General features: G+C 54.5%; 1 protein-coding gene across 2 annotated transcripts in view; it reads right to left on the bottom strand.

Annotated features, from left to right (window-relative positions):
* PPP2R2C (protein phosphatase 2 regulatory subunit Bgamma) overlaps nucleotides 1-16,464 on the bottom strand; it is a 243,033-nt gene extending 226,569 nt beyond the window's left edge. Inside the window, exons 1-2 of one of the 2 annotated variants that reach the window (XM_055385407.2) lie at nucleotides 16,347-16,464; nucleotides 16,172-16,270 (exon numbers count right to left, since the gene is read on the bottom strand). In XM_055385407.2, coding sequence (XP_055241382.1) covers nucleotides 16,172-16,270; nucleotides 16,347-16,362 — 115 coding nt within the window. In that variant the 5' untranslated portion in view covers nucleotides 16,363-16,464. Of the gene's footprint in view, nucleotides 1-16,171; nucleotides 16,272-16,346 lie in introns of those variants that run through there. The other variant, XM_031010196.3, reaches the window with a different exon arrangement.
* Between the last annotated feature and the right edge of the window lie 7,166 nt (nucleotides 16,465-23,630).

Below are 23,630 nucleotides of genomic sequence, written 5' to 3'. Positions count from 1 at the left end.
CGCCCCCGACCTCACTGGTCACCCTGTGCTCCAGTACCCGTGGGAACACTGGACACTGGGTGCCTTCTGGCGGGATGCACTGGGAAGCCCACCTCACCAATAACCAAGCATTCCTGCCAAGAAAAACAGGACTGAGGCTCAATCTAATAAAAGCTCTGCGGATTTCTGATTATGAAAATAGAGGGGCAGGAGAGAAGTGCCCAGGGACACCACAGGGAAGCCATAGATACACCCAGAAGGCAGGATCCTACAGGATAAAGGACCCAGCGTCTGCAATGGGCCTGGGGCAGGTGCAAAGGGTGATCTTTCAGCTAGTGGTGCTGAAACAACCGGACATCCACATGCAAAAACGCAACGGGACACAGGCCTCTCATCTCAGAGAAAAATTGGTTCAAAACAGATCACACATCTACATGTGAAGCCTAAAACCATGAGACTTTTAAAAGTCTCAAATAAGCACATAAAAAGATGCTCAACATTTTTAACCATGGGGGAATTACAAATTAAAATCATAATGGGGCCAGGCACGGTAGCTCACACCTGTAATCCCAGCACTTTGGGAGGCCAATGCAGGCGGATCACTTGAGGTCAGGAGTTCGAGACCAGCCTGGCCAACGTGGTGAAACCCCATCTCTATTAAAAATACAAAAATTAACCAGGCGTGGTGGTGGGCACCTGTAATCCCAGCTACTCCGGAGGCTGAGGCAGGAGAACTGCTTGAACCCGGGAGGCAGGGGCTGCAGTGAGCCAAGATCATGCCACTGCACTCCAGCCGGGGCAACAGAGTGAGACTCTGTCTTAAAAAAAAAAAAAGAAGAAGAAGAAGAAGTCATAATGGGGCACAACCACACCTGTTAGGATGGCTAACACTCAGCCTCTCTGAGCCTCCCGGTCCCCCACCGGTGGAATGAGATGGATGACAACCCACCTTCTCCACCTCCAAGCTTCCTGCTCCCGTCCTCACAGCCACCAGCCGGCACATCCCAAAGCACAGACACAAGGGCTGATGAGGGTGCAGAGCGCCTGGAACCCTTGTGCGTGACATCTGTGGATGCAAAGACAGCACAGCGACTCCTGAAAACAGCCCTGTATTTGGATGCTGAGTCAGTTAGGAGTGAAGAGGTTTATTGGGAGGTCACACTTGTTAAAGGTAAAAGGTAGAAGAGCCAGTGTGGGCAGGTAGAGCTTCCCGACAGCCATGCAAGTGTGACTGACCCTCTTCCCGACAGCAAGCTCCAGGGCAAAGGCTGCCTGCCAGAGTCCTGGGGTGTGCAGAAATGGGCAGGCCCTAGAAACCCCTCCAGGGGGCAGTCATTGGCTGAGGGCTGCCAGAAAGAACAGCCTTGGTTCAGTGGCAGAGGCAGATCCTGAAGATGCCAAAATCCAGAGGCAGTCACGCGAGTGCCTGCCCTGAGGCTGGACAGCAAAGTCTTTCTTGAAGGGGAATCTGAGCCTCGCACCTCCTTCTGCCCACCTCCCTAAATGAACAGTGCCCGTCCCTTGGCAGCCCTCTCCCCGCCTTCCCTCTTAGCAGTACTGTCACCCCAACATGCTCTTGTATGTTTATGTGTTTGTCCCTTCACTGACAGATCCCCCATTGGCTCAGTTCCTGCCACGTGCAAGGTGTCTGGTAAATATCTGTTGAATAAATTGGTTAATCCTGTCCAGACCTCTGGAGCTAAGCCACTGGTCTAAGCCACCATCATCGCTCACTCCTACACTGCAGTAGCCTCCAAAGTCATCCCCTGGTTCTCACTTTGCCCCCCACAAAGTCCATGCCCCATACAGCAGGCAGACTGATGCTGTAAAAATGGAAATTGGACCACGTCGTTTTTCCACCTCCACCCCCACCCTTCCCACTCTCTGCTTTGGCCACACCAGCCTCCTTGCTGCCACAGAACACGCCAGGCTCATTTCATTCCAGAGCTTTGCACCTGGATCCAGTGACAGACAACTCCAGATGGAGGGTGGTCAGGGGAGGCCTCCCAGAGGAGGTGACTTTTCAGCTGGGACCTGAATAATGAGAAAGATACAGGGAAGGGAGTCCCAGGCAGAATCACAGAAGGTGAGGCCCTCAGGAGTGAAATGCCCCTCACCTGTGCCTTCCTGGGCAAGACCCTCCACTTCTCCACCTGCAGAGCCAGACTGATAACACCGGCTCCTTCCTGTTCCTGTAGAGTGGCCACAGGTTTGCAGCCCTGAGAGCAGTGGGCTCTGATGACACCTGCTGGCTGTGTGACCTCACATAACCCCTCCTCATCCCTAGGGAGGATAACGGGAGGCACCTGCAGCACGGGCAGTAGCTGGAGCCCACGGATGAGCTTTAAGGTATGAGCTACTTTCCCACGTAGGGCCCGCCACACAGTAGGCACTTATTCAGTGGTGGCCACTATTGAGCCTGCCCTGACAGTCCTTATGGGACAGCAGCTGTAACGAGCGTTATTTCTCGAGACTCAGTTCCCAGGTGAATATCTGGGGAGAAACATGCTCAACTGATGCTTGCAGAGAAGTATTTCTTTAAAGTGACATAACCAGCCCTCACCCTGTGCCAATAAAGGTCTGGCAGCACCACAGTGCTTTATTTTTAACCTGTCACCTTGTCACCGCAGCACGAGGTGCAGCTGAGGTCACAGCGGGGTAGGGGGACAGCCAATGGCTCATCCCACGGGCCTGGGCCCCAGTCTCACCTCCATGCTCACTGCCTGCATGACCTTGAGTGAGTCACTCAGCCTCTCTGAGCCTCCCCGTCCCCCACTGGTGGAATGAGATGGATGACAACCCACCTTCTCCACCTCCAAGCTTCCTGCTCCCCTCCTCACAGCCACCAGCCGGCACATCCCAAAGCACAGACACAATCAGCCCCCACCCCAGTTACCAAGTCCACCCCCTCCCCACAGTGCCCTCAGGCCAGCACATGAGACCCTTGCCAAGACACCCCCACTACCCTCTGCAGCCTCAGCTCTCACTGCTTCCTCCCGGGAAGGCTACGCCCAGCTGCACAGAACTTCACCCTTCACTAACAAGCCATGCACTCCTACAACGCCAACCAGAAACACGTGCTGTTTCCTCTGCCGGGAATGCTTTCCCCTCATTCTTCTAGCTTAATATCTTCTACTCTGGGAAGCACAGACAGACCTGGCCCCTCCTCACTCCCTGCATGAGGCTCCAGGGCAACCAGTCTACAATATTTCGCAGAGCATCTTAGGGGGACACTCTTTTTTATTTAGAGATGGAGTCTTGCTTGTTTGTTCCCCAGGCTGGAGTACAGCTCCACATCTGGCACTATCACAGCTCACTGCAGCCTCAAATTCCTGAGCTCAATGGATACTTCTGCCTTAGCGTCCTAAGTAGCTGGGACTACAGGTGCATGCCCAGCTAATTTTCTTTAATATTTTGTAGAGATAAGGGCTCACTGTTGCCCAGGCTGATCTTGAATTACTCACCTCAAGTGATCCTCCCACCTCAGCATCCCGAAGTGCTGGGATTACAGGCATGAGCCACAGTGCCCAGCTAGAGCAACACTTTTGTTTTGGTCTCTCTCTAGCAAGAGAGTCCTCCTGGAGTCAATTGCCATACCTTCCTCGCCTCCAGGGCCATGGAGCCTGGTGGTTATGCACAAGCCTCTCCAGTTAGGTTGCCCGAGCTCAAAGCCCACTCTCCCACAGGTTAGCTCAGCAGCCACAGGTGAGCCTCTTCCCCTTTTGTGCTGCAGTATCCACATGTGTAAGCTGGGGATAAGAAATGTACCTGCCTTCCAGGGGGATTGGAAGCTACTTGGCCTCAGAAGGCACTTAGAAAGCCCCTGGCATGTCACGAGTGCTCATGTATGTCACATGCTCCTAATGTGCTCTCTGGGTTTCCAGCACAGACCACAGCCTGCAGTGGGTGCTCAGGTGATGTTTGTAGAATGAATGAACAAACACGTGGCATGGAGAACAAAGCCAATAGAAGTCCAGTGGGAGAAAAGTAACTGAAACTCCCAGCTGGAAAAGGAGAAAATAAAACTAGAGGTAAAGTGTTGTGGTATGGCCACAAGTCCCCCCATCAAGAGATGAGGTCTATGCCTCCTCCTTTTGAGTCTGGTGGGCCTGTGACACACTCAACCAAGAGCCTAGCAGAAATGAAGCTCTGGGACATCAAAAGCTGGGCATCAAAGGCCACACACTGCTGTCTTGTTCCCTGGACATTGCACCAGGAAACTTGAGCACCATGGAAGGAGTCCCACCACCCTGGGCTGCCATGCTGGACAAGCCACATGTCAGGGCTCAGGTGACAGTCCCAGCTGAGCTCAGCCCCTGCTGTCCCCACCAAGGCACCATAAATTACAGCGAAGCCACTGTGGGCCACCCAGCCCAGTCCATCCTCCAGCTGAACACCAACAAGCGACCTCGGTGTAGGCAACATGCAGCAGAAGAATCACCCAGCTGAGCCCTTCCTCAGCTCCTGGCTCTCAAAACCATGAAACACAATGAAATGGCCATTCTCAGCTGGCACATCATGGGATCATTTGTTAGGCAGCCACAGATAACTGGAGAGAAAGTGGAGAGACTTTGGAGGTGGAAGGAAAAGATGATGTGAGTGAAGATGAGACAAGTGGCAGCAAAGGACCTGCAAAGACAGCAGGTGCTGTGTGTGCTACACATCTGAGCCTACAGATCCACTTTTCCCACAAGGGGAGACCTGAGCCCACTGTTCCCAAATGCGGTAATCATTTCCATGGCACCTGCTCTGAAATGCAGGCAGTCTCCCTGCAATTTTTTCATTTGTTCTCATTGTGTACGTTCCCTATGGCTGCTGTAACACATTTCCACAACCATAGTGGCTTAGAAAAACAGAAGCTTATTCTCTAACTGTTCTGGAGGTCAGAAGTCTGAAATCAGCCTCACTGGGCTAAAGTCAAGGTGTGGGCAGCGCTGGTTCCTGCTGGAGGCCCCAGGGGAGGATCCGTTTCCTTGATCTTCCAGCTTCTGGAGGTGCCCGCATTCCTTGGCTCATGACCCCTCCCTCCATCTTCAAAACCATCAGCTCAGCATCTTCAAATCTCTCTCCCTTTCTTCCTCTTTTTCTCCTCTTTCTTCCTCCCTCTCTTCTCTTCTCCCTCTCTTCCTCTTTCTCTCCTCTGCTTGTGTCATCCCATCTTCTTCTCTGATTCTGACCCTCCTACCTCCCTCTTATAAGGACCCCTGTGATGACATTGGGCCTACCCAGATAATCCAGGTCAACCTCCCCAAACTCAAGAGCCTTAACTTAATCTCATCTGCAAACTTCCTTTTGCCATGTAAGGTAACACATTCACAGGTCTGGGGATTAGAATGTGGACATCTTTGGGGGGCATTATTCTTTCCATTACACTCACAAACATCCTGCAAAAGTGGACTTTATTGTCCTAATTTGACAATAAGGCTCAGGAAGGTGGGGCCATTGCCTGATGTCATGTGAGTAGCAGAGGCATGAACCAGTTTCAGGATGAATGGCCACACACATGCCCCAGTTCCAATGGCCTCCATAGATGTTGGGGTCTCACTGGAGGCAGAATTCACCCCAGATAGTTCAACAGAAGAGAAGTAAACAAAGAGGTGACCTACAGGAAGTGACCAAGGAAGCATTTGGGGCACCTAGGGACTAAGGGCAAGGACAGGAGGCTGTTACTCCCTGGGCTGAAAGGTGCAGGGGAAGAGAACTGGGACCATGAGACAGGATCCACTGACACAAGCTGTGACCATGGAGAGCACAGCAGACCCTGGGATTGCAGCGCCACAGCAGGGAGAAGAACGGGGAGTGTTCCCCCTCTCCCTCCTGCTCTGCAAGCTCTGACTGGTGCCTCCCACTGGCCAAACTCCACGGGAGCCTTAGGGCAGGGACCACAGGTGATGCAGCCTCCAGGGCACCACACTGGACAGAGAGGTGAAAAATAGATCTACGGGTCAAGTGGAGAAATCCAGCTCAGTCCACTGTGGCCACTCAGCAAACATCCTCGTCCCCCTATCCGGGAAGAAACTCTCAGCCCAACACAGTAAGGCACGGAGTCCCACCAGCAACGGTATCATTGAGGGAGACGCCGCTTCAGATGCCTGCCTGGAGCCTACAGCACCACACTGTCCACCACAGGTAGCCTTCATTCAAGGTGGCCAGGAGAGATGAGGGCAGGGGAAAAAGGGCCAATCAGCAGCGAGTCCTTCTTCCTCCACCCACTGATAGGCACCTTGCCGTGCCAGAGCACCTGGTTCTTCACCTGGAGGAACGACCCAAGTTTTCACCCATGATCTGGGTCTGTCATGCTCCCATCTCTATGTTCAGGGCTGCCATGCTCAGCAGACCTTTTTTATCAGATGTCAGTGCTAAGAAGCATCCCTGTGGATCCTCTGGGCCCCAGATACCACCAAGAAGTGACCTCATTTATCCTTGGTAACTAGGAGCAGTCACCCCTCATCCCAGTGCCCCCTTCTCTACCAGGCCACCCAGCAGCAGCAGGAGTCCAAATGGCCTCGGTCCCAGTGTCCACTTTCACAGACTGTGGCCCTGCTCCCTGATGGAAGCCTTCCTTCTTGGGGCACCAGGACCCCCAAACACACCATGCCTAATGAACCAGAAGCAAAATTAGTTCAAGGGGTTATCAGGGGGTGACTGCTATGGGTTGAACTGTGTGCCCTCCCCCCAAAAAATTCACATTGAAGTCCAAACCCACAGTACCTCAGCATGTGACCTTATTTGGAAATAGGGTCACTGCAGATGTCATTAGTTAAAATGAGGCCATGCTGGAGTAGGGTTGACCCCCAATCCAAAATGACGGGTGCCCTCATCAAAGAGGAAATTTGGGCACAGAGACAGACAGGCACAGGGAGAAAGGCAGACACCATGGTGACACCATCTACAAGCCAAAGAATGCCAAAGATGGACAGCAAATCACAATAAGCTGGGAGAGGGGTACAGGACAGATTCCCCCTCTAATTCCTCCATAGAAACTGACCCAGCTGTCATCTTCGTCCCAGACTTCTGGCTGCCAGAACCATGAGACAATCAATTTCCCTTCTTCAAGCCACTCTGTGTGTAGTGCTTTGTTAAGGCAGCCTCAGTCTGTAGACGGCTACAACAAGATACCTTAGACTGAGTAGTTTATGAATAACAGAAATTGATTGCTCATTGGCCGGGCACAGTGGCTCACATCTGCAATCCCAGCACTTTGGGAGGCCAAGGCAGGCAGAGTACTTGAGGTCAGGAGTTCAAGACCAGCCTGGCCAGCATGGTGAAACCCTGTCTTTACTAAAAATACAAAAATCAGCCAGGCCTGGTGGTGCACACCTGTAATCCCAGCTACTGAGGAAGCTGAGGCATGAGAATCGCTTGAACCCAGGAAGCAGAGATCGCAGTGAGCCAAGATCATGCCACTGCACTCCAGCCTGGGTGACAGAGTGAGACTCCATCTCAAAAAAAAAAAAAAGAAAAAGAAAAAGAAAGGAAGGAAGGAAGGAAAGAAAGAGAAAGAAAGAAAGAAAGAAAGAAAGAAGAAAGAAAGAAAGAAAGAAAGAAAGAAAGAAAGAAAGAAAGAAAAAGAAAGAAAAGAGAAGAGAAAAGAAAAGAAAAGAAAGGAAAGAAAAAGAAATTGCTCACAATTCTGGAGGCTGAGAAGTCCAAGATCAAGATGCCAGCAGATTCGATTCGGTGTCTGACAAGGGCTCTGTGCTTCAAGGATGGCGCCTTCTCACTGCGTCCTCACATGGTAGATATCTGCCTCGGGCCTCTTTTATAAGGGCTCCACCCTCTTGACCTCTTGACCTAATCACCTCCCAAAGCCCCACCCTCAAAACTCTGTTGGTGGGTAGATTTCAGCACAGGACTACTGGAGAGATGGGAACATTCAGACCACCACACAGCCCCAACACACTAACACAGTGGCCATGTCTGGGGCTGCCCTGTGCAATCATTCATAACACACCCTTTCATTCTCTAAGGTACCCCACTTTGGATGATAAATTATTTGACACCCTAGTGATTATAAGCCAGTGAAGGGCTCCTCCTAACTCCATCCGCTGGTCCTCAAACCTGTGTATGTGGCTGTGCAGGTGACAGTCACAAAACAGTCAGCCGCTGATCTAAGGCATACAGGACAAGGCCCCACCTGCTGTGTGCTGTCTGGAGGCCGGTGTGGTAGCCAGGCCTGCAGCCGCAGGCCCTTCTCCCTGCTTCTGGGTGATGAGAGTGAACCCCACGGGCGAGGGCCCTTTGCCGCAGCTCTGCACCACTGCAGGAATCCTTTGAATGATGTGATGCTTGTGGGCGACGGTGACTGTGAATTAGGAATTCCACAATGACACTGCTGACAGAAGCGGGTGGGAAGGCGATTCTGTATCTGGCTTATGCATCCGCCCCCCTGAGAACAAGGGAACCAACCTGCCCCCGGGTGCTTGCTGGTCTCCTCGGGTAATGCTGCCACACCCAAAGTCACTGTTGTCCCCTGATGTTGGAGACTGGGACCTCAGCTGTGGCAGTGGCCAGCTCAGCCCTGGAGAGTTGAAGGCCATATTTTCTGCCTGTGTGTTTCCCCATCTCTGCCATATTTTGTGTGTGAGCCCAAGAGCGAGCCCTGGGGTGACTGGAAAGAGTCTGCCCAGCACCCACAGGCAGGCTAGCGTGTCTACCCTGTGACCGAGAGCCTCCTGCGTGAAGGATGCCTCTGGGGAGCATCCACATGGGGCTCGTGGGGGTTCATTCCATGTGTCAACTTGACGGGGCCACGGGATGCCCAGGTATCATGCTAAACATCATTTCCAGGTGTGTCTGTGAGGGTGTTTCCAGTAGAGATGAGCATTTGAATCAGTAGACTAAGTAATCCCCACTGTGGATGGGCCTCCCCCAGTTTGTTCAGGGCCTGAATGGAACAAAAAGGCAGGAGAAGGGAGAATTCACTCTCTCTGCCTGTCTGCTGGAGCTGGGACATCAGTCTTCTCCTGCCCTGGGATTGGCACTCACACCATCGCAACATCAGCCTTCCTGGTTCTCAAACCTTCAAACTAGAACAACTAGTTCTCCGGCTTCCGGATGGAGCTCAGGGGACTTCCCAGCTCCATAACTGCCTGAGCCAATTCCGTGTGCGTGTGTGTGCACACGTGCAGTGATCCTATTGGCCCTGTTTCTCTGAAGAACCCTGACTACTACAGGGCACAAATACCTCATGCTCTGCAGTCATTTGAGAGGTCCATCCACACACCTCTTCCCCAGGCCACCTTGTCATCATCCTGCAACCTTGTTCCTTCCAAAACCCTGCCCAGCTTGCCGACCCATGCACTAGTGTAGATCCTTACTCCAGGCTGTGGTTCCTCCCCAGCAACATGAGCAACCAGATTCTCCCCCTGAAGTTTTGCCTCCTGGGAGAATCTGCAAGCATCTTTCGGGGTGCCCCTGAGTTGGTTATTATCACAGAAAGATGCAGCCACTGCACCCTCCTCCAAAGGAGGGAAGGGGGAAGGAGGCGGCAACCCTACCTCTCTCTCCACCTGCCCTCCCAGCTCCTGGCAATGCCTCCTGTGGGCAAAACCCACCCAAAGACTCCCCAGCAGAGATCCAGGTGGTAAATTTGACAGGATCAGGTTCCAGGCACAGACCAGGGCAGAGAGAAGCTGGGGCTGGAAAGGAACAAGGGGTACAAGCCTCCTTAGAAGATACCGAGGAGGATTCAAGGTACCAGCCTTCAAGGAGGTCATTTTTAACTACACTGTACTTGCTAATAGGTTCCTTTCCTGAGAAAGAGTAGAAATAGTCACTTTAAATTCACTTTATTGTGGTCCTGCAGCACTGACATTAGAATCTGGGAAGAATATTTGAACCACTCATTGGTGTTATCCAAACACACCTGATGCATTAGGACAACAACATCTACAACAACAGGAACTATGAGCCAGGCTCCGAGAACACATATGAGTTCTTACAGATCTTATAGTCAGGAGATGCTGGGTGCAAGGTCAGCAAAAAAAAAAAAAGAAAGAAAGAAAGAAAAGAAAAGATGATGACGTTGGACCCGGAGTACTGTGATGGAGACTCCTTGGGTGGGACGTATTTAGTTGGGAGGCAAGGAAGGTCTCTGGAGAGAGGACATGGAAGCTGCAACCTGAAGGATGAGTTAGAGTGAGTGCTGGGTTAGCACCAGGAGCGGAGGGAATAGCAGGGGCAAAGGGCCTGGGACAGGAGAGAGCCCAGGATGTACCAAGGTCAGGAAAAAGGCTGCTGTGTAGTGAGCGCTGTGGAGATGGGCACAGCAGAGGTCAGCATGGTTATTTTAGGGAGTTGAAAGGGGAGTCTGGATTGGGAGGCCCTCAAGTAGTCCAGAAGAGGAGACAATGGCTCGACCTGGGGTAGTAGAGATGAAGAAGGAGAGGAGGCGGATCTGAGGGTGAGCTACTGCAGAATATTCCCCACCTGGGCACTGGAGACCCAGATGACATGGGCGGGCACAATGGACGCTGGCCTGGAGTGAGGTGCATCCCACAGGCCCTGGTTCTACTCTCACCTGCTGTGTGACTCCAGGCAAACCCTCCCCAGCCCCACCCCAGACCTCTCCTCCTCCCCTGTGGACAGGAAGGCAGGAGGAAGGAGGCGGCCAGGTGCTTCTGAACAGCCTCAGCACCCATCTTCTTAAAGGTGCCCAAGCTCAGCAGGACAGCCCCTGGCGGTGAGACTTGGGGCAGTGACTTCTCCCAACCTCACCACATGTCACAGCATCACCTGCAAAGTGGCTGTGATGATCGCATCCCATCACCGAGTGAGCGCCTGATACACCTAACAGGCCCTGCCTGTGCCAAGCATGCAGCAAGTTCTCCATAAGTGCCAGCTAAGAAGATTAACACTACTCTCAGCTGCCATCTGTGACCTGGGGTGCTGGTGGGGCTGTCACTTAAGGGGTCCCATCCCCTTGCTTGGGAGAGCCATCCATGGGGACAGGGAAATTGTGCCTGCAGTGGGAAGGCCACCCATGCAAGGTCAAGGAGAAGCCTTTCTCAGGGCTTACAAAGAGCCCTCTTCTCTCCTCCTGGGACCTGCAGGTGTGTGAGCCTTTACCTGCCACCTCTGGCTGCCTCCTAACAAGGAAAAGGCCACCTGTGCTCAGCCTCCTAAAATATCAGGGCATCCCCTGAGCTTCCCAATACTCAGCCTGATCAACTCTGTGCTTGGGTCAAACTAGGTTGGATTTCAGATTCTTGCCGCAGAAAGATTCTTTGGCAGCCAGGAACTACACAATGGAAGAGGCTCTGATGGACGCCATCCTCTCACCAGGAGTGCCAGCAAAGAGTGCAACAGTGTCCCCACCATGAAGCCACACCCCACTCAACATGGAGCCCTGCACCGGGCCAAGCTTGGAATGATGACCTGGGCAACTGGTCCACTCCAGACCCAGGAAAGGATTTCCACAGTGTCTCCCTGCCTGGCCTCCCACCTAAAGATGCCCCACCCAGTGAGTCTCCATCACAGCCCCCAAAGCCCAGCGTCATCTTTTTTTCTGACCCTGCACCCTCACAGGTGCCCATCCTGGGAATTCACCACCCAGCCCTGCGGCTCTGATGGGACACCAGCCTCCAGCCAGGAGTGCACAGGAAAGACAGCAACGGTGGCTCCCAGCTCTGTGGCTCTGCAATGCCAGGGGAACACTGCGCTGAGACAGGGGCTCTGATGAGCAGGCAGCCCTGACAATAGCAGTTTCCTGAGAAGGAATCACAGAACAGAACCTAAATTTAAACACTGGGAGAGAAGTTCGCAGTCCAGCCAAGGCAGGAAGAACTGGGTTCAGATCCACCTCTCGCTGCTAAGCAGCCTGGAGCACATCACTTGCACCTCAGTGTGCTCCTCTGTAAAACGGGGGTAGTGGGCACGTCCACACCCTCACAAGTTGACGTGAGGATAAGTGAGATAGAGGATATAGTGCATAGTGCTACTGCAGTGCCAGGCTCACAGAAGTGCCCAATAAATGGCAGTTCTGAAAAAATACACAGCACACACACACACACACACATGCAGAACAGAGGCAAAGAGATTAAAGTTCACCCAGGGCTGCAAATTTGCAACACGCAGCATCTGTGATCACTGTGCCAACTACACTCCCAACACCTTAACCCAATTCTTGCCCCATGCATAACTTCCTCCGAAATCCCCCCTGCTGTGGACTGGATGCTTGTGTCCCCCTGAATTCCTATGTTGAAATCCTAACCCCCAATATGAGATATGAGGAGCCGGGCCCTGGGGAAACAATTAGAAGGAAATTAGCACCCTTTTAAAATAGACTCAAGGGAGCTCATTTGCCCCTTCCACCCTGAGAGGGTACTGCAAGAAGGCACCATCCGTGAACCAGAACGCAGGCCCTCACCAGACACTGAATCTGCCACGCCTTGATCTTGGACTTCCAGCCTCCAGAACGGTGAGAAATAAACCTGTGTTGTTCATAAGCTGCCCAGGCTATATGGTGTTTTGTTACGGCAGCCCCAACGGACTAAGACAGCTCCCTTCCTGAACTGTGTTGCATGTGCTAATCAGATTTCAGGCCATTTCATCCATTCACTCCTCAAACATGTGGTGTGTGACCCCAAGGGGCAACTCAAACCCTGGGGATTCCATGTCAAAATTGACATGTCCCTTAAGGTGTTGGGGGAACCACAGGGGAAGCCCACCAAGGAAGAGGCATCCTGGGGCCCTCGAAGGCTATGCAGGCGTTAGCCAGGCAAGGCAGGGGCAGGGGTGCCCCAGGGCAGGGAGCAGCCCCATGCAAGACCCAAAGCAGGGAGCAGCCCCATGCAAGACCCATGCAAGACCCTCCTGGAGGAGGGCAAGCAGGGGACAGTGCACAGCCCCGCAGGCCCAGCCCACCCAGGCTCTTGGCTACCAGACTAAGGGCTGGAACTTCTATGTTCTTCTGGAAGCAACTCCAAGCCAGGGGCGTTTCCATACTGGCAAATGAAAAAAATAAGATTTGCTTTTTTTCTGACAGCAGCAGTGAGCTCCAGGCCCTTGTTGAGAGGTGGTGGGGTAGAGTGACCAAGGACAAGCCTTGGGGGAGGACTGAAAGGCTCTCTGCCACTAATAGCTGTGGGACCTCAGGCAGATCACTTAATCTCTCTGTGCCTCAGTAAAACGGAACCAACAAGAGCACCTATTTCACCAGGTTGTGGCGGAAGGAAAGCAGCTCATACCTAGGAAGCATTGGAAGCGTCCCTGGATCCTACAAAGCACCTCTCAGTGTTGGCTGCTGTTACTGGAGCTCTGTGCCTATCCACAGCCATGGGGTTGGAGCTGCACCCGCTTCACAAGTGTGTGACCCAGGCAGCCACACAGGCCTCATGCTTGGAAGGGGCTCGTGCTTGGGGTTTAAGGCTCTGCAGAGTCATAAAATTCCTGACAGCTGAATCTTTGAATGTGTGTTTCCTAAGCGATGTCTGATGGAACAGCAGAGCCTGTGCTGTGAGCATGGAGCGTGTGCTCCTGCCTCCTGCCACCTCCCCAACCTGGGTTCTCAGCTGCCTGCTCCCCTGGCCTCTGGCACCCTGGACCCCACCCTTCTTCCTCTTTGTGCCTTGTCTCAGTGTCACTGCTGTCCTCCTCCCCTGGCAAGGGCCTGGGTCTAGGAGTGTATGCACCCCAGTGCATCCTGGGGTGGATAATGGCGGTGACCGCCCTTCCCTGGGCTGGCAGTGCCACTGTGTGTTCGGTCGGCAGTTCAGCAGGAACATCAGGTACCAACTGTCTCAACCCCAAGGCTGCAATGCCCTGTGGGGTACCTGTCTGCCATGGATTGGGGCATCAACCTGTGGACCTGTGGGAAGGGGAAATGCCTGACTCGACACTCAACTTCCCTGTCCCTGGCCAGAAGACAGGCGTCTTGCAAGAGTCTGCACTCACCCTGCAAGCATCCCCATGCCCAAAGGAACACGATGTTACACAGGAAATAAAACCACCATGACAGGCGGAGAGAGAGTGCAGGAGAAAGTGAGTACTTTTAACCACACTTTCCCCTACTTTTTGAACACAGGGCCCTGCATTTTCATTTTGCACTGAGCCCCACAAATTATGTAGCTGGTCCTGGGTCGGAAGGAGGTAGGGGGAGGGGGAGGGGAGGACTTGCACCTTTTACTCCAACTATTTCCATATTGTTTCATGTTTTTCCAAGATGCTGGTGATCATGCATTCATTTTGCAATTTTTTTATTCCAAAAAGAGCTTAATGGCTACACACGCGGAGAGAGACACAAACACACACACAGACACACCTATACAGACATAGAGCTACACAGACATACACAGACACACTTGGATACACACACAGATACACAGACACACCCACAGATACATACATGGACACATACACACACTGGCGTTTAGAACCCAGGGACTGACTCCCAGCCCAAAGATCTTCCGTGACCCATTGCCAGCCGCAAGCAGGCTCTAGGAAGTCCTAAGAGAGCTGGAGAAGGTTCTACATCGAGCCTGCCTACCCCTTTTCTGAAAAGCAGAGAAAGGCCATGTGGCATTCACTCACTCACGCACTCACTAATCGACAGTCAACAATTCCACACTGAGAAGCTGCGATTTGCCGAGCACAGTCAGTGTCCTGCAGACATGACCGGATATAGTCACTGCCCTCAAGGGGTGAGGGTATTCCCAGGGGTGAGGACACCTGGGACAGAGAAGGCATCCCAGGTGGACGGAAACCCTCGCTCCACAGCAGGGAGGTAGGAAACAGACACATTCAGGGGCCTGGAGGGAGCTGAGCATGAGCAGGCGACCAGGGCGTGGTCAGAGTGCGGGGGACAATGAGACTGAGGAGGCAGCTGCAGCAGATTGTGGGGCACTGACAGCTGACAGAGGAGCTCACCTGTGGGCAACGGGCCCCACTCCCTGCCACAGCCCGTCCCCTCCATTTTGCTGACAGTGTCCCTGTGATGTCTTCCCGTGACAGTGTGAGCACATGCCAAGGAGGACTCGCCCTGGAGAAGCACAGCCTCTGGAGCTCTGCCACTGGCAGCTGTGTGGCCTCGGGCAAGTTACTTAACTTCTCTGCACCTCAGTTTCCTTATCCTATAATGGGGATAATGTGGGGAGGATTCAACGGAGTTGGGGGGGTGGATATTTCAAAGCTCTTGGAACAGTGTGTTTGTTATATAAAGTGACAGAGGCCAGCACCCTGCCCGGGTCCACCAGCCCTCTGTACCTTCCATCACCCACCTCATTGGGCCCCTGAAGGGAGGAGGGAAGAAAGCAAAAACAGATTCCTGGGCCCTCACCAGTACCCCCCATAGGCCTCTTCTTTTATCTCTGCCACAACCTTGCCCGCTGAGCAACGTCATCCCCATTTCACAGAAGAGAAACTGAGGCCCTGAGAGAGTAAGCCACTTGCTGAAGGCCACCCGGCCGGTCAGGGTGAAGCTAGGATTCAATCCAGGCGGGGCAGCGTCTCGGGCCACAGAGTGTGTGGTCCCTGTCCCTGGGACCCTCCGCATAAAAGCCAACCCGGGTCACTTCCCAGGGTGCGAGAGCAGCTGTCCATCCCACCAACGCTCTTCGGGCTCTGGGCGCGCCACTGTCATGGACTGTCCCTGCCAGCAAAAAAAAAAAAAAAAAAAAACGCTTCTCCAAACCAGAGCAGCAGCCGGGCCTGACTCAGCACCCACCGGCGCGGGCAGCGGGAGGAGCGCGTAGACGCTGGTACCCGCGGCCGGGACTGAACTGCGCCGCATTGGGTCTTACCCCGGACTCCAAGCCGGACCCGGCGCCCGCACCTTCAGCCGGGCAGCGAGGGGGGGCTCGAGCGCGCCGGTTCTCGGCCGAGACGCTGTGGCTGACACCGGTGGAGCGATCTGCCCCGGCTCGCGCGGCGAGCAAGTGCTGGAGGCAGGGTTCCAAGCCGGTTCTGTCGGGTTCCCTCAAGACCCCGAGAGCACGGGCTCCGGAGGGACCCCGGCACTTCGGACCCTAGCAGAGCCAGCCCTGCCCCAGGACCGCCCCGGGGTCGGTGCCCGGGCTCTCTGAGTCCCGCTTCTGGCCCGCGAAGACGCGCCCTCTCCTCCAGTCGCGGGAGTCCCGCACCCGAGGGCCGCGTCCCCCGGCAGGGTGAGGTCCTGCGGGGCTGGGGGTGAGGCGGGGTGGGCGCGGGGCGGCTCCGGAGCGGCGGGGCCGGGCGCCCTGCAGCCCGCGCTTACCTTCGGAAACTTCGAGGTCGGCGGCCCCATTGAGCTGGCACAGGCACCAGGAGCCCTGGTCGGCGGCGGGCGCGGCGGGCGCGGCGGGGGCGCGGTCAGCTGGCAAAACAGCAAGGGCGCGTGAGCGCGGGCCCGGGGCGGGGGGCGGGGGGCGGGGGCGCGCGGCGAGGCTAACCCGGCTGCTGGGCCATGGGCGGCTCCGCAGGCTGCGACCGCGACGGGCGTCCTCCGGGCGGCTGCGGGGGGCCGGGCGCGGCGGCCGCTCCTCCTCCGCCTCCTCCGGGCTCGGCTCCCTGCGCGGGCGGGCGGGCGGGGAGGCGCGCCCAGAAGGCTCCGCCCGGAGCGCGGGTGCGGGGCGCGGGGTGCGGCTGCGGGCGCCGAGGGTGGGCGCGGGGCGAGGATCGCGAGGCGCGGATCGCAGGGCGCGGATCGCGGGGCGCGGGTCCGGGCACCGGGTAAGAGGCGCGGGGTGCGGGCGCGGGGCGGGGTGTGGGTGCGGGCGCTGGGGCTGTCTCCACGGACCGAAGCGTCCCTTCCTGCCCCACCCACCGGTCCCACGGCAGCCGCCTCTGCCAGCCGTCACCGCGCGAGGGCCGCCTGCCTGATGGCGATGCCCATTTTACTGAGGAGAAACTGAGGCACGGAGAGGGAAAGGGACTCAGGCGGAGTAAGCGGCCAAGGCGGGACTCAGCTCCAGATTGCGATTCTGGTTTGAGCCCCTTTGCGTCCTGCCCTTCCCCAGACCCGCCCTGCTGGGAGCCGGGGTCGCTGCCCACCACCGCCCCCCCACCGGGTGCGAGGGGGACAGCAATCAATGCCATGAGGAGGAACGGGAGCTTCACAGCCATGCCCTCCGACCTTCCACGTGCAACAGACGAAGGAGGAAGAGCAATCAGCCACGCCGAGAGGAGGAGGCTGGACGTCCCGCGGGAAGGGCCAGGGCTAGAGAAGCCCATCCAAGGAGGGAGGAGAGAGCGTGCTCCCAGGGTGATCCTAAGGCACGAGGGGCCGCTGGCCCTCTTGGGGTCCCAGCTGCCTCACCCTAACTGAGCACAGAACCCCGTGATGCCAATGTGCACAAAGTGGAAGCAGACAGCCACAGGGACACACGTTAATTCCCCCACTCCCCGCTCTCCTCCCCTCCCCTCCCAGGAAGGGAGAGGAGCAGGGATGGCTAAGGAGAGGCTCTCCAGGGAGCAGAAGAAGGAGAGCAGAGGGAAGGAAAGAGTGCTGCAGGCCCCAGGCCAAAGGTCAGGCCACCCCACCCCACCTTAGCCCAGTTCTAGGCCCGTGAGCAGCACCCTAGCCCCTCTACACCTCACCTAGCAGGAGGGATCTGCCTTCTAAGCCTCTGACCCCCTCCCTCTTCCTTCTTGGCCTTGAAAGTCCAATTTCTTCACCTTCACCTCCAGGAAGGCCTCCAGGGTCCTCCCAGGAGCCCCAAAAGCCCCAGAGCAGCCTCTCCCCCTGGCAGTGCCTGTCTTCCAACATGAGGTCATCCTGCAGCAGCATCAGCCCCTGTTCTCTCAGTTCCCAGCCCTCCGCCTGGCACAGCATCAGGGCATGGAGGGGTTTCCTGATAAATACATGTCCCACGGGTAGCCTTACAGCCTGAGGTGGGGTGGACCTGGGTCAGGTCCCGGGCAGTCGCTTGGCATGGCCTAGTTTCATATTTACAACAACCCTATGAATAGGCATAAATATCCCCATTTTAAAGGTTAGAACCTGGAGGCTCTGGGTCAGGCTGCCAGGAGCCATGGGATGCATCGTCCCTGCCCCAGGGTTAACTGACTTGCTCACACTGCAAGTGAGCTGTGGAGGTGGGATGAGCCCCTCAGCTGAGCTTTCTGCACACACCAGGGCATGGCCCATTTCCTTGAGTGTGAAAGGGAGACAGGCATGCAGGTAATAATACATTCATTTGTTCTTTCGACAGAAGGTAGACAGCCCCTCCTTTCTCCCAGGTGCCAAATCTGGTAGTGAACAAAACAAAGTCTCATGGAGCGTATGGTGTAGCAGGTGAGGAAGATGTTAACCAAATGCACACGTTACTATTGAATTCTATACAGCCATCAATGCTATAGAGAGGGGAGGTTCACAGATGCTCTCTTTGGCCTTCCATGTGCAAGACACAAAGGAGGAATAGCAGTCCACTGCACAGAGTGGAGGAAGTGCTTCCAGGCAGGAGGGTCAGCACGTGCAAAGGGCTTGAGGTAGGAAGGGACTTGAAGGATCCAGTCGTGCAAGGGTGGTGGCCAAAGGAAGCGAGCTCATTCTAGGCAGAAGAGACACACAGAGGAGGAAAGTGGGGGTGAGGATGGGGAGCCATGGGGCCTGTTTGCAGTTGCTGGAAGGAATGTAGTACAAGCATGTGGGAGGTACAGACAAAAAAGCAAGTTGGGGCTAAACCCTGAATTGTTTGCAATGCAGGCTGAGGATGAGGCTTCCTGAGAGACACTGGGTAGCCATAGAAGGTTTGGGGGTAGGAGTATGCCAGGGTCCACGCTGCTGATCGGGAAGACCGTTTGGCACTTGATGTAGTCCCAAGCAGTTCGCCCATAAAAGCAAGAGGAAGTCCCCCAGAACTGTCCCACTTGCTCAGGAGGACGAAGAGTGCTGATGTCACAGGGTCCAGACTGAATGGGAGATGGCGCTGGTGGGCCCCTATCGCAAACTCTCACACCTGCAGAGTCAGGCTGTTGCTCCTTGTGAGTCACCTGGGACAAGTCTGGTGAAGAAGGGCGAGGGCACACACTACACTTCGCAAGGGTAGTGATGGCCGTTTCGAGGAGCTTCAATGCCAGAGAACACTAGCATGATCTGAAAGAGTCCACGTTGCTGTATAGGCCCCTCTGGACCCTGCGTTTTTCATGACAGAGCTTTGATTCAAATGAGAAGCATTTTGCAGAACATCTCTTCAGAGTGGGGGCTGGCGGGGGGATACACATTTGGCATCAGCTTTTTTTCTGACAACAATTTGCTACTAGTAACCAAAGTAACAGAACCCAAAACCTAAAATAGCCTCTTCGGGCTGGGCACGCCAGAGCCTGTTCTTAGAAAGAAATGTTTCTAGGCTGTAGTCTGTCCCTGCAGTGAAATGCCACCCCCCGTGAAGTGAAGCTGAACTTTCATCTGAGATTGTCACAGAAGCTGCCCAGACACTTCCCCCAACCCAGGAGACTCCCCCTACTTCACTGCAATGAGGAATCCCCTCCCCCAACCCCAGCCACAGAAGGGTGTGTCCCCAAGGCCAGGATGGACACTCTCTCAGTGCTGGTACAGCTCAGAAAACAGTTGAGGAGGAAAAAGAAACCAACTCAGACCAGCCATTAGAAGAGACCAAGGGGAAATGAAATAAACGCTTTGTATCAACACGGGCCTGTGCACATTGTACCTAGACCACATCATCATCCCTGACTCCCCACGGCTCAAACAGCACATCAAATTCATCAGCAGTTTCCGTCAGCTCTTCCTGCAAAACACATTCAAGCCCGACCATATATCACCACCCCCACTGCTATTCCCAGGTCCCAGCCACCATCATGTCTCACCTGGACTATTGCACGCACCTCCTACCTGGTCTCCCCACTTCTGCCCCGGCCGGGGCTGGTGTGTTCTCCACCCAGCAACACAGCAGTCAGAGGGATCCTCTTACAACATAAGTCAGATCACCTCACTCTTTGCTCAAAATCCTGCAATGGCTCCCATCTCCTTCAGAGTAAATTCCAAAGCCCCATATCTGCCCACTGCCCCCCACTCTAGAACCTTCCCTCCTGTTGTTCTTCCCCTGGTTCCCTCCATTCCAGCTACAGGGACCTCCTTGCTGGCTCCTGAGCTTACCAGGTATGGTGCTGCCTCAGGGCCTTTGCACTTGCAGTGACTGCTGCCCAGTAAGTTTGGTAAGGTTGGTTCCCAGACATCCACACCGCCCTCTTCTGCACCTCCTGCTCAGATGTCACTTTCTCAATGTGCCTTTTGCTATTTAAAACTGCACCCCTTTAAATTGTACCCAGTTTAAAACTGTACCCCCTACCCTACCCTCCTGATGGAGTTTGGATATTTGCCCCCTCCAAATCTCATGTTGAAATGTGATCCCTGTCAGGTGTCATGGTTCACACCTGTAATTCCAGCACTTTGGGAGACCGAGGCAGGCAGATCACCTGAGGTTAGGAGTTCAAGACCAGCTTGGCCAACAGGGTGAAACTCCATCTCTACTAAAAATACAAAAATTAGCTGGGTGTAGTGGCAGGCGCCTGTGATCCCAGCTACTCAGGAGGCTGAGGCAGGAGGATTGCTTGAACTCGGGAGGTGGAGGTTGCAGTGAGCTGAAATCGCGCCACTGCACTCCAGGCTGGGAGACAAGAGCAAAAACTCTGTCTCAAAAAAAAAAAAAAAAAAGCAAGAACCAGCCCAGGGCTGAGTTATGAAGAGGGGTGCTGCAGACTAGGCCAGGTCCCCAACCTCGTCAGGTCTGCAATGCCAAGCTTCCAGATCTGATCACAAAGGAGTGGGACTCCAAGAAGAGCGCGATGGGATGTCTGGGTGAATGCACAGTCTCCACCTGTGGTTCCCCAGATTTACCTGGACCCTCTGGGCCTGCAGAATTGCCCAAGTCCTCCCTCAGAGGATAACAGGCTCTCTCCTTGCCTAAAGATGATACCGCGGCCTTCAACGTGGAAGACCAAACATCCTGCCCTCAGAATCCACCTACAACCTGTGCCGGCCACCAGATTCATCACTGGGGTTAAGTCACAACCACACCCACCTGGGGACATGCTGGGCCAGCCAGGGAGGACAACACTACACCCCAAAGGAGCTATGGACCCAGCCAGCACGGAGCAGTGGGGGTGGGACAGTGCTCTTGGGACCGGATCAAGGGCAGGAGGAGCTCATGAAATGGGGGACTTCTCCCGTTGTTATGGACTCAATTGTATTCCCCAAAAAAATTCATAGATGGAAGCTCTAACCTCCAATGTGACTGTATTTGGAGACAGGGCCTAAGGATGTGATTAAGGTGAAATGAGGTCATCAGGGTGAGACCCTAACCTGATAAGGCTGGTATCCTTAGAAAACGAGGAAAAGACACCAGATCTCGTTCTCTCTCTCTCTCTCTCCCTCCCTCCCTCTTCCTTCCCTCCTCCTTCCTCCTGCCTTACATGCACAGAGGAAAGGCTATATGAGGACACGGGGAGAAGAGAGCCATCTACAAGCCAAGAAGCGAGCCCTCTCCAGAAACCGATCCTGCTGGTACCTTGATCTTGGACTTCCAGCCTCCAGAACCAGGAGAAAATAAATGTCTGCTGTTTAAGCCGCTCAGTCTGTGGTTTCTTCTTATGGCAGCCCGAGATGACTAACACACCAGTCATGCCGGATTTAACAGCAGGAGACAGTGCTAACACACTGCTGAAGTGGCCCTTGAAACTTGGAGAAAGATGGCAGATGACAGAAGAAGGGATCAAAAGACAGAGAAGTGGGCATGGACCGGAGCAGGCAGAAAACCCACTGGGTGACAGCGTTCCACAAGACACCACTGAGGACGTCCCACTGACCCAGCACCGGCTTCACCAGGTAGCTCAGGGATGGGGCTGTCCGCCATAGGCCAGGGTGGGTGGTGGGAGGTGCCGTTACAGAACCAGGTTTGCTGAGAGAGCTGGGAATAAGAGGATCCAGAAATAAGGGGCTAGGAGCCTGCACCAAACCACTGGAAGCAAGGTCAGTGCAATCACTTTAACAAGCACCAAGGCTGGAACACAGTGAGGTCCACGGCGAGCCATGGAGATGCCTGATAGAAAATGGCACCTGGCCGGGTATGGTGGCTCATGCCTATAATCCCAGCACTTTGAAAGGCTGAGGCAGGTAGATCACCTGAGGTCAGGAGTTCAAGACCAACCTGGCCGACATGGTGAAACCCCATCTCTACTTAAAAAAAAAAAAATTAGCCAGGCCGTGGTGGCTGGCTCCTGTAATCCCAGCTACTCGGGAGGCTGAGGCAGGAGAATTGCTTGAACACGGGAGGTGGAGGTTGCAGTGAGCCATGATCATGCCATCGCACTCCAGCCTGGGCAACAAGAGTAAAACTCCAAAAAAAAGAAAGAAGAAAGAGAAAAAGAGAGGAAAGAAAGAAAGAAGAAAGGAAAGAAAGAAAGGAAGGAAGGAAGGTAGGTAGGAAGGAAGGAAGAAAGAAAGAAAGAAGGGAGGAAGGGAGGGAGAGAGGGAGGGAGGGAAGGAAGGAAGGAGATGGAAGGAAGGAAGGAGGAGAAAGATAGAAAGAGGCAAGATAGATGGATGGCTGACACAGGTGAGACTTGGCCCATCCTCTCTGGACAAATTAAGGCAGATGGGGTTAGGAGGTTGAGGGTAGCCACCCAAAGAGAAATCCTGATCCCTTGCCCAGTGTCCAGACCTGAGCCAGTTTTCAAGTCCAGATCCCATCCACTGAAAGGAAAAGCGTGTTTCCAGGAAGAAGGACTCTGCAACATCGTAACAAAGGCCTATGGGAATCCCCTACTCCTTCCCCAACAGGACTGATGCTCATTGACTCAGGTAACCAGACACTAGGGAAAAATACCCAAATATTTCAAGAAATGTGGCTGAAAGCAGCAATAGACGTTTATGATCATCCCGGTGTCTGCAGGTGAAGAATTCAGGGTGGCTTCGCTGTGTGTTGTGCCTCGTGGGCCTCCCTGAGGTTGCAGTCAGGATGTCCTCTGGAATGGCTGGGCCTGGGCTGGAGGGCCTGCTTCCAAGGCACTCACACCTGGGCTGGCAAGACAGTGCCGGCTGTTGGTGGGAGGCCTCTGTTCCTCTGTAGATGGGCCTCTCCACAGATGGCTTGAGAGTCCTCATGACATGGTGGCCGGCTTGCTCCAGTATTAGAGCCCCAAGCGAGGGTGCAACATCACATCCGGCCAAGGGCTCCACTTCACAGCAAAAGAGGTGCAACCGCAGGCACACCCATGGTGCCTAGTGGTCCTATTATGTGCTGTGCAACCCAGAGGCTGCTGGCTGATGGGGGAATGGAGTGGCCAGCTGAAGGCTCAGCCACAGCACCAGCTTGGAGTCGCCACCTGTGAAGCAAGGGCACCATCCTCCAGGGTGTATGTACACCCCAAGTCAATGACCAGTACACGATGTCCCCAGTGGGTAAAATACCTGGGCCTAAGAACCAAAGAATGGAAGCAGGAATAGCCTAATTTAGCATCACTCTCAGTGACCTACTTGGAGAACTTGTGCTTCCTGTCCACACAACTGCAGATTCTGTAGGTTCAGAGGTTCTGGTTTCCAAAGGGGAATGCTTCCACCAAGCGACACCAGTCACGCCAGGCTACTCATGTCAAGACACCAGTAGGCAGGGGAAGAGTCACCCATCGAGCAGGGGCAGTTGACCTGAACCATCAGAGGAGGTAGGGTTGCTGTCACACAATGGAAGCAGAGAAGACTGTATGCCACCCACATGGGT

This window comes from Gorilla gorilla, chromosome 3, assembly GCF_029281585.2.
Source record: "Gorilla gorilla gorilla isolate KB3781 chromosome 3, NHGRI_mGorGor1-v2.1_pri, whole genome shotgun sequence".
NCBI lineage: Eukaryota > Metazoa > Chordata > Mammalia > Primates > Hominidae > Gorilla > Gorilla gorilla.
This window is presented reverse-complemented; position numbering and strand designations above follow the sequence as displayed.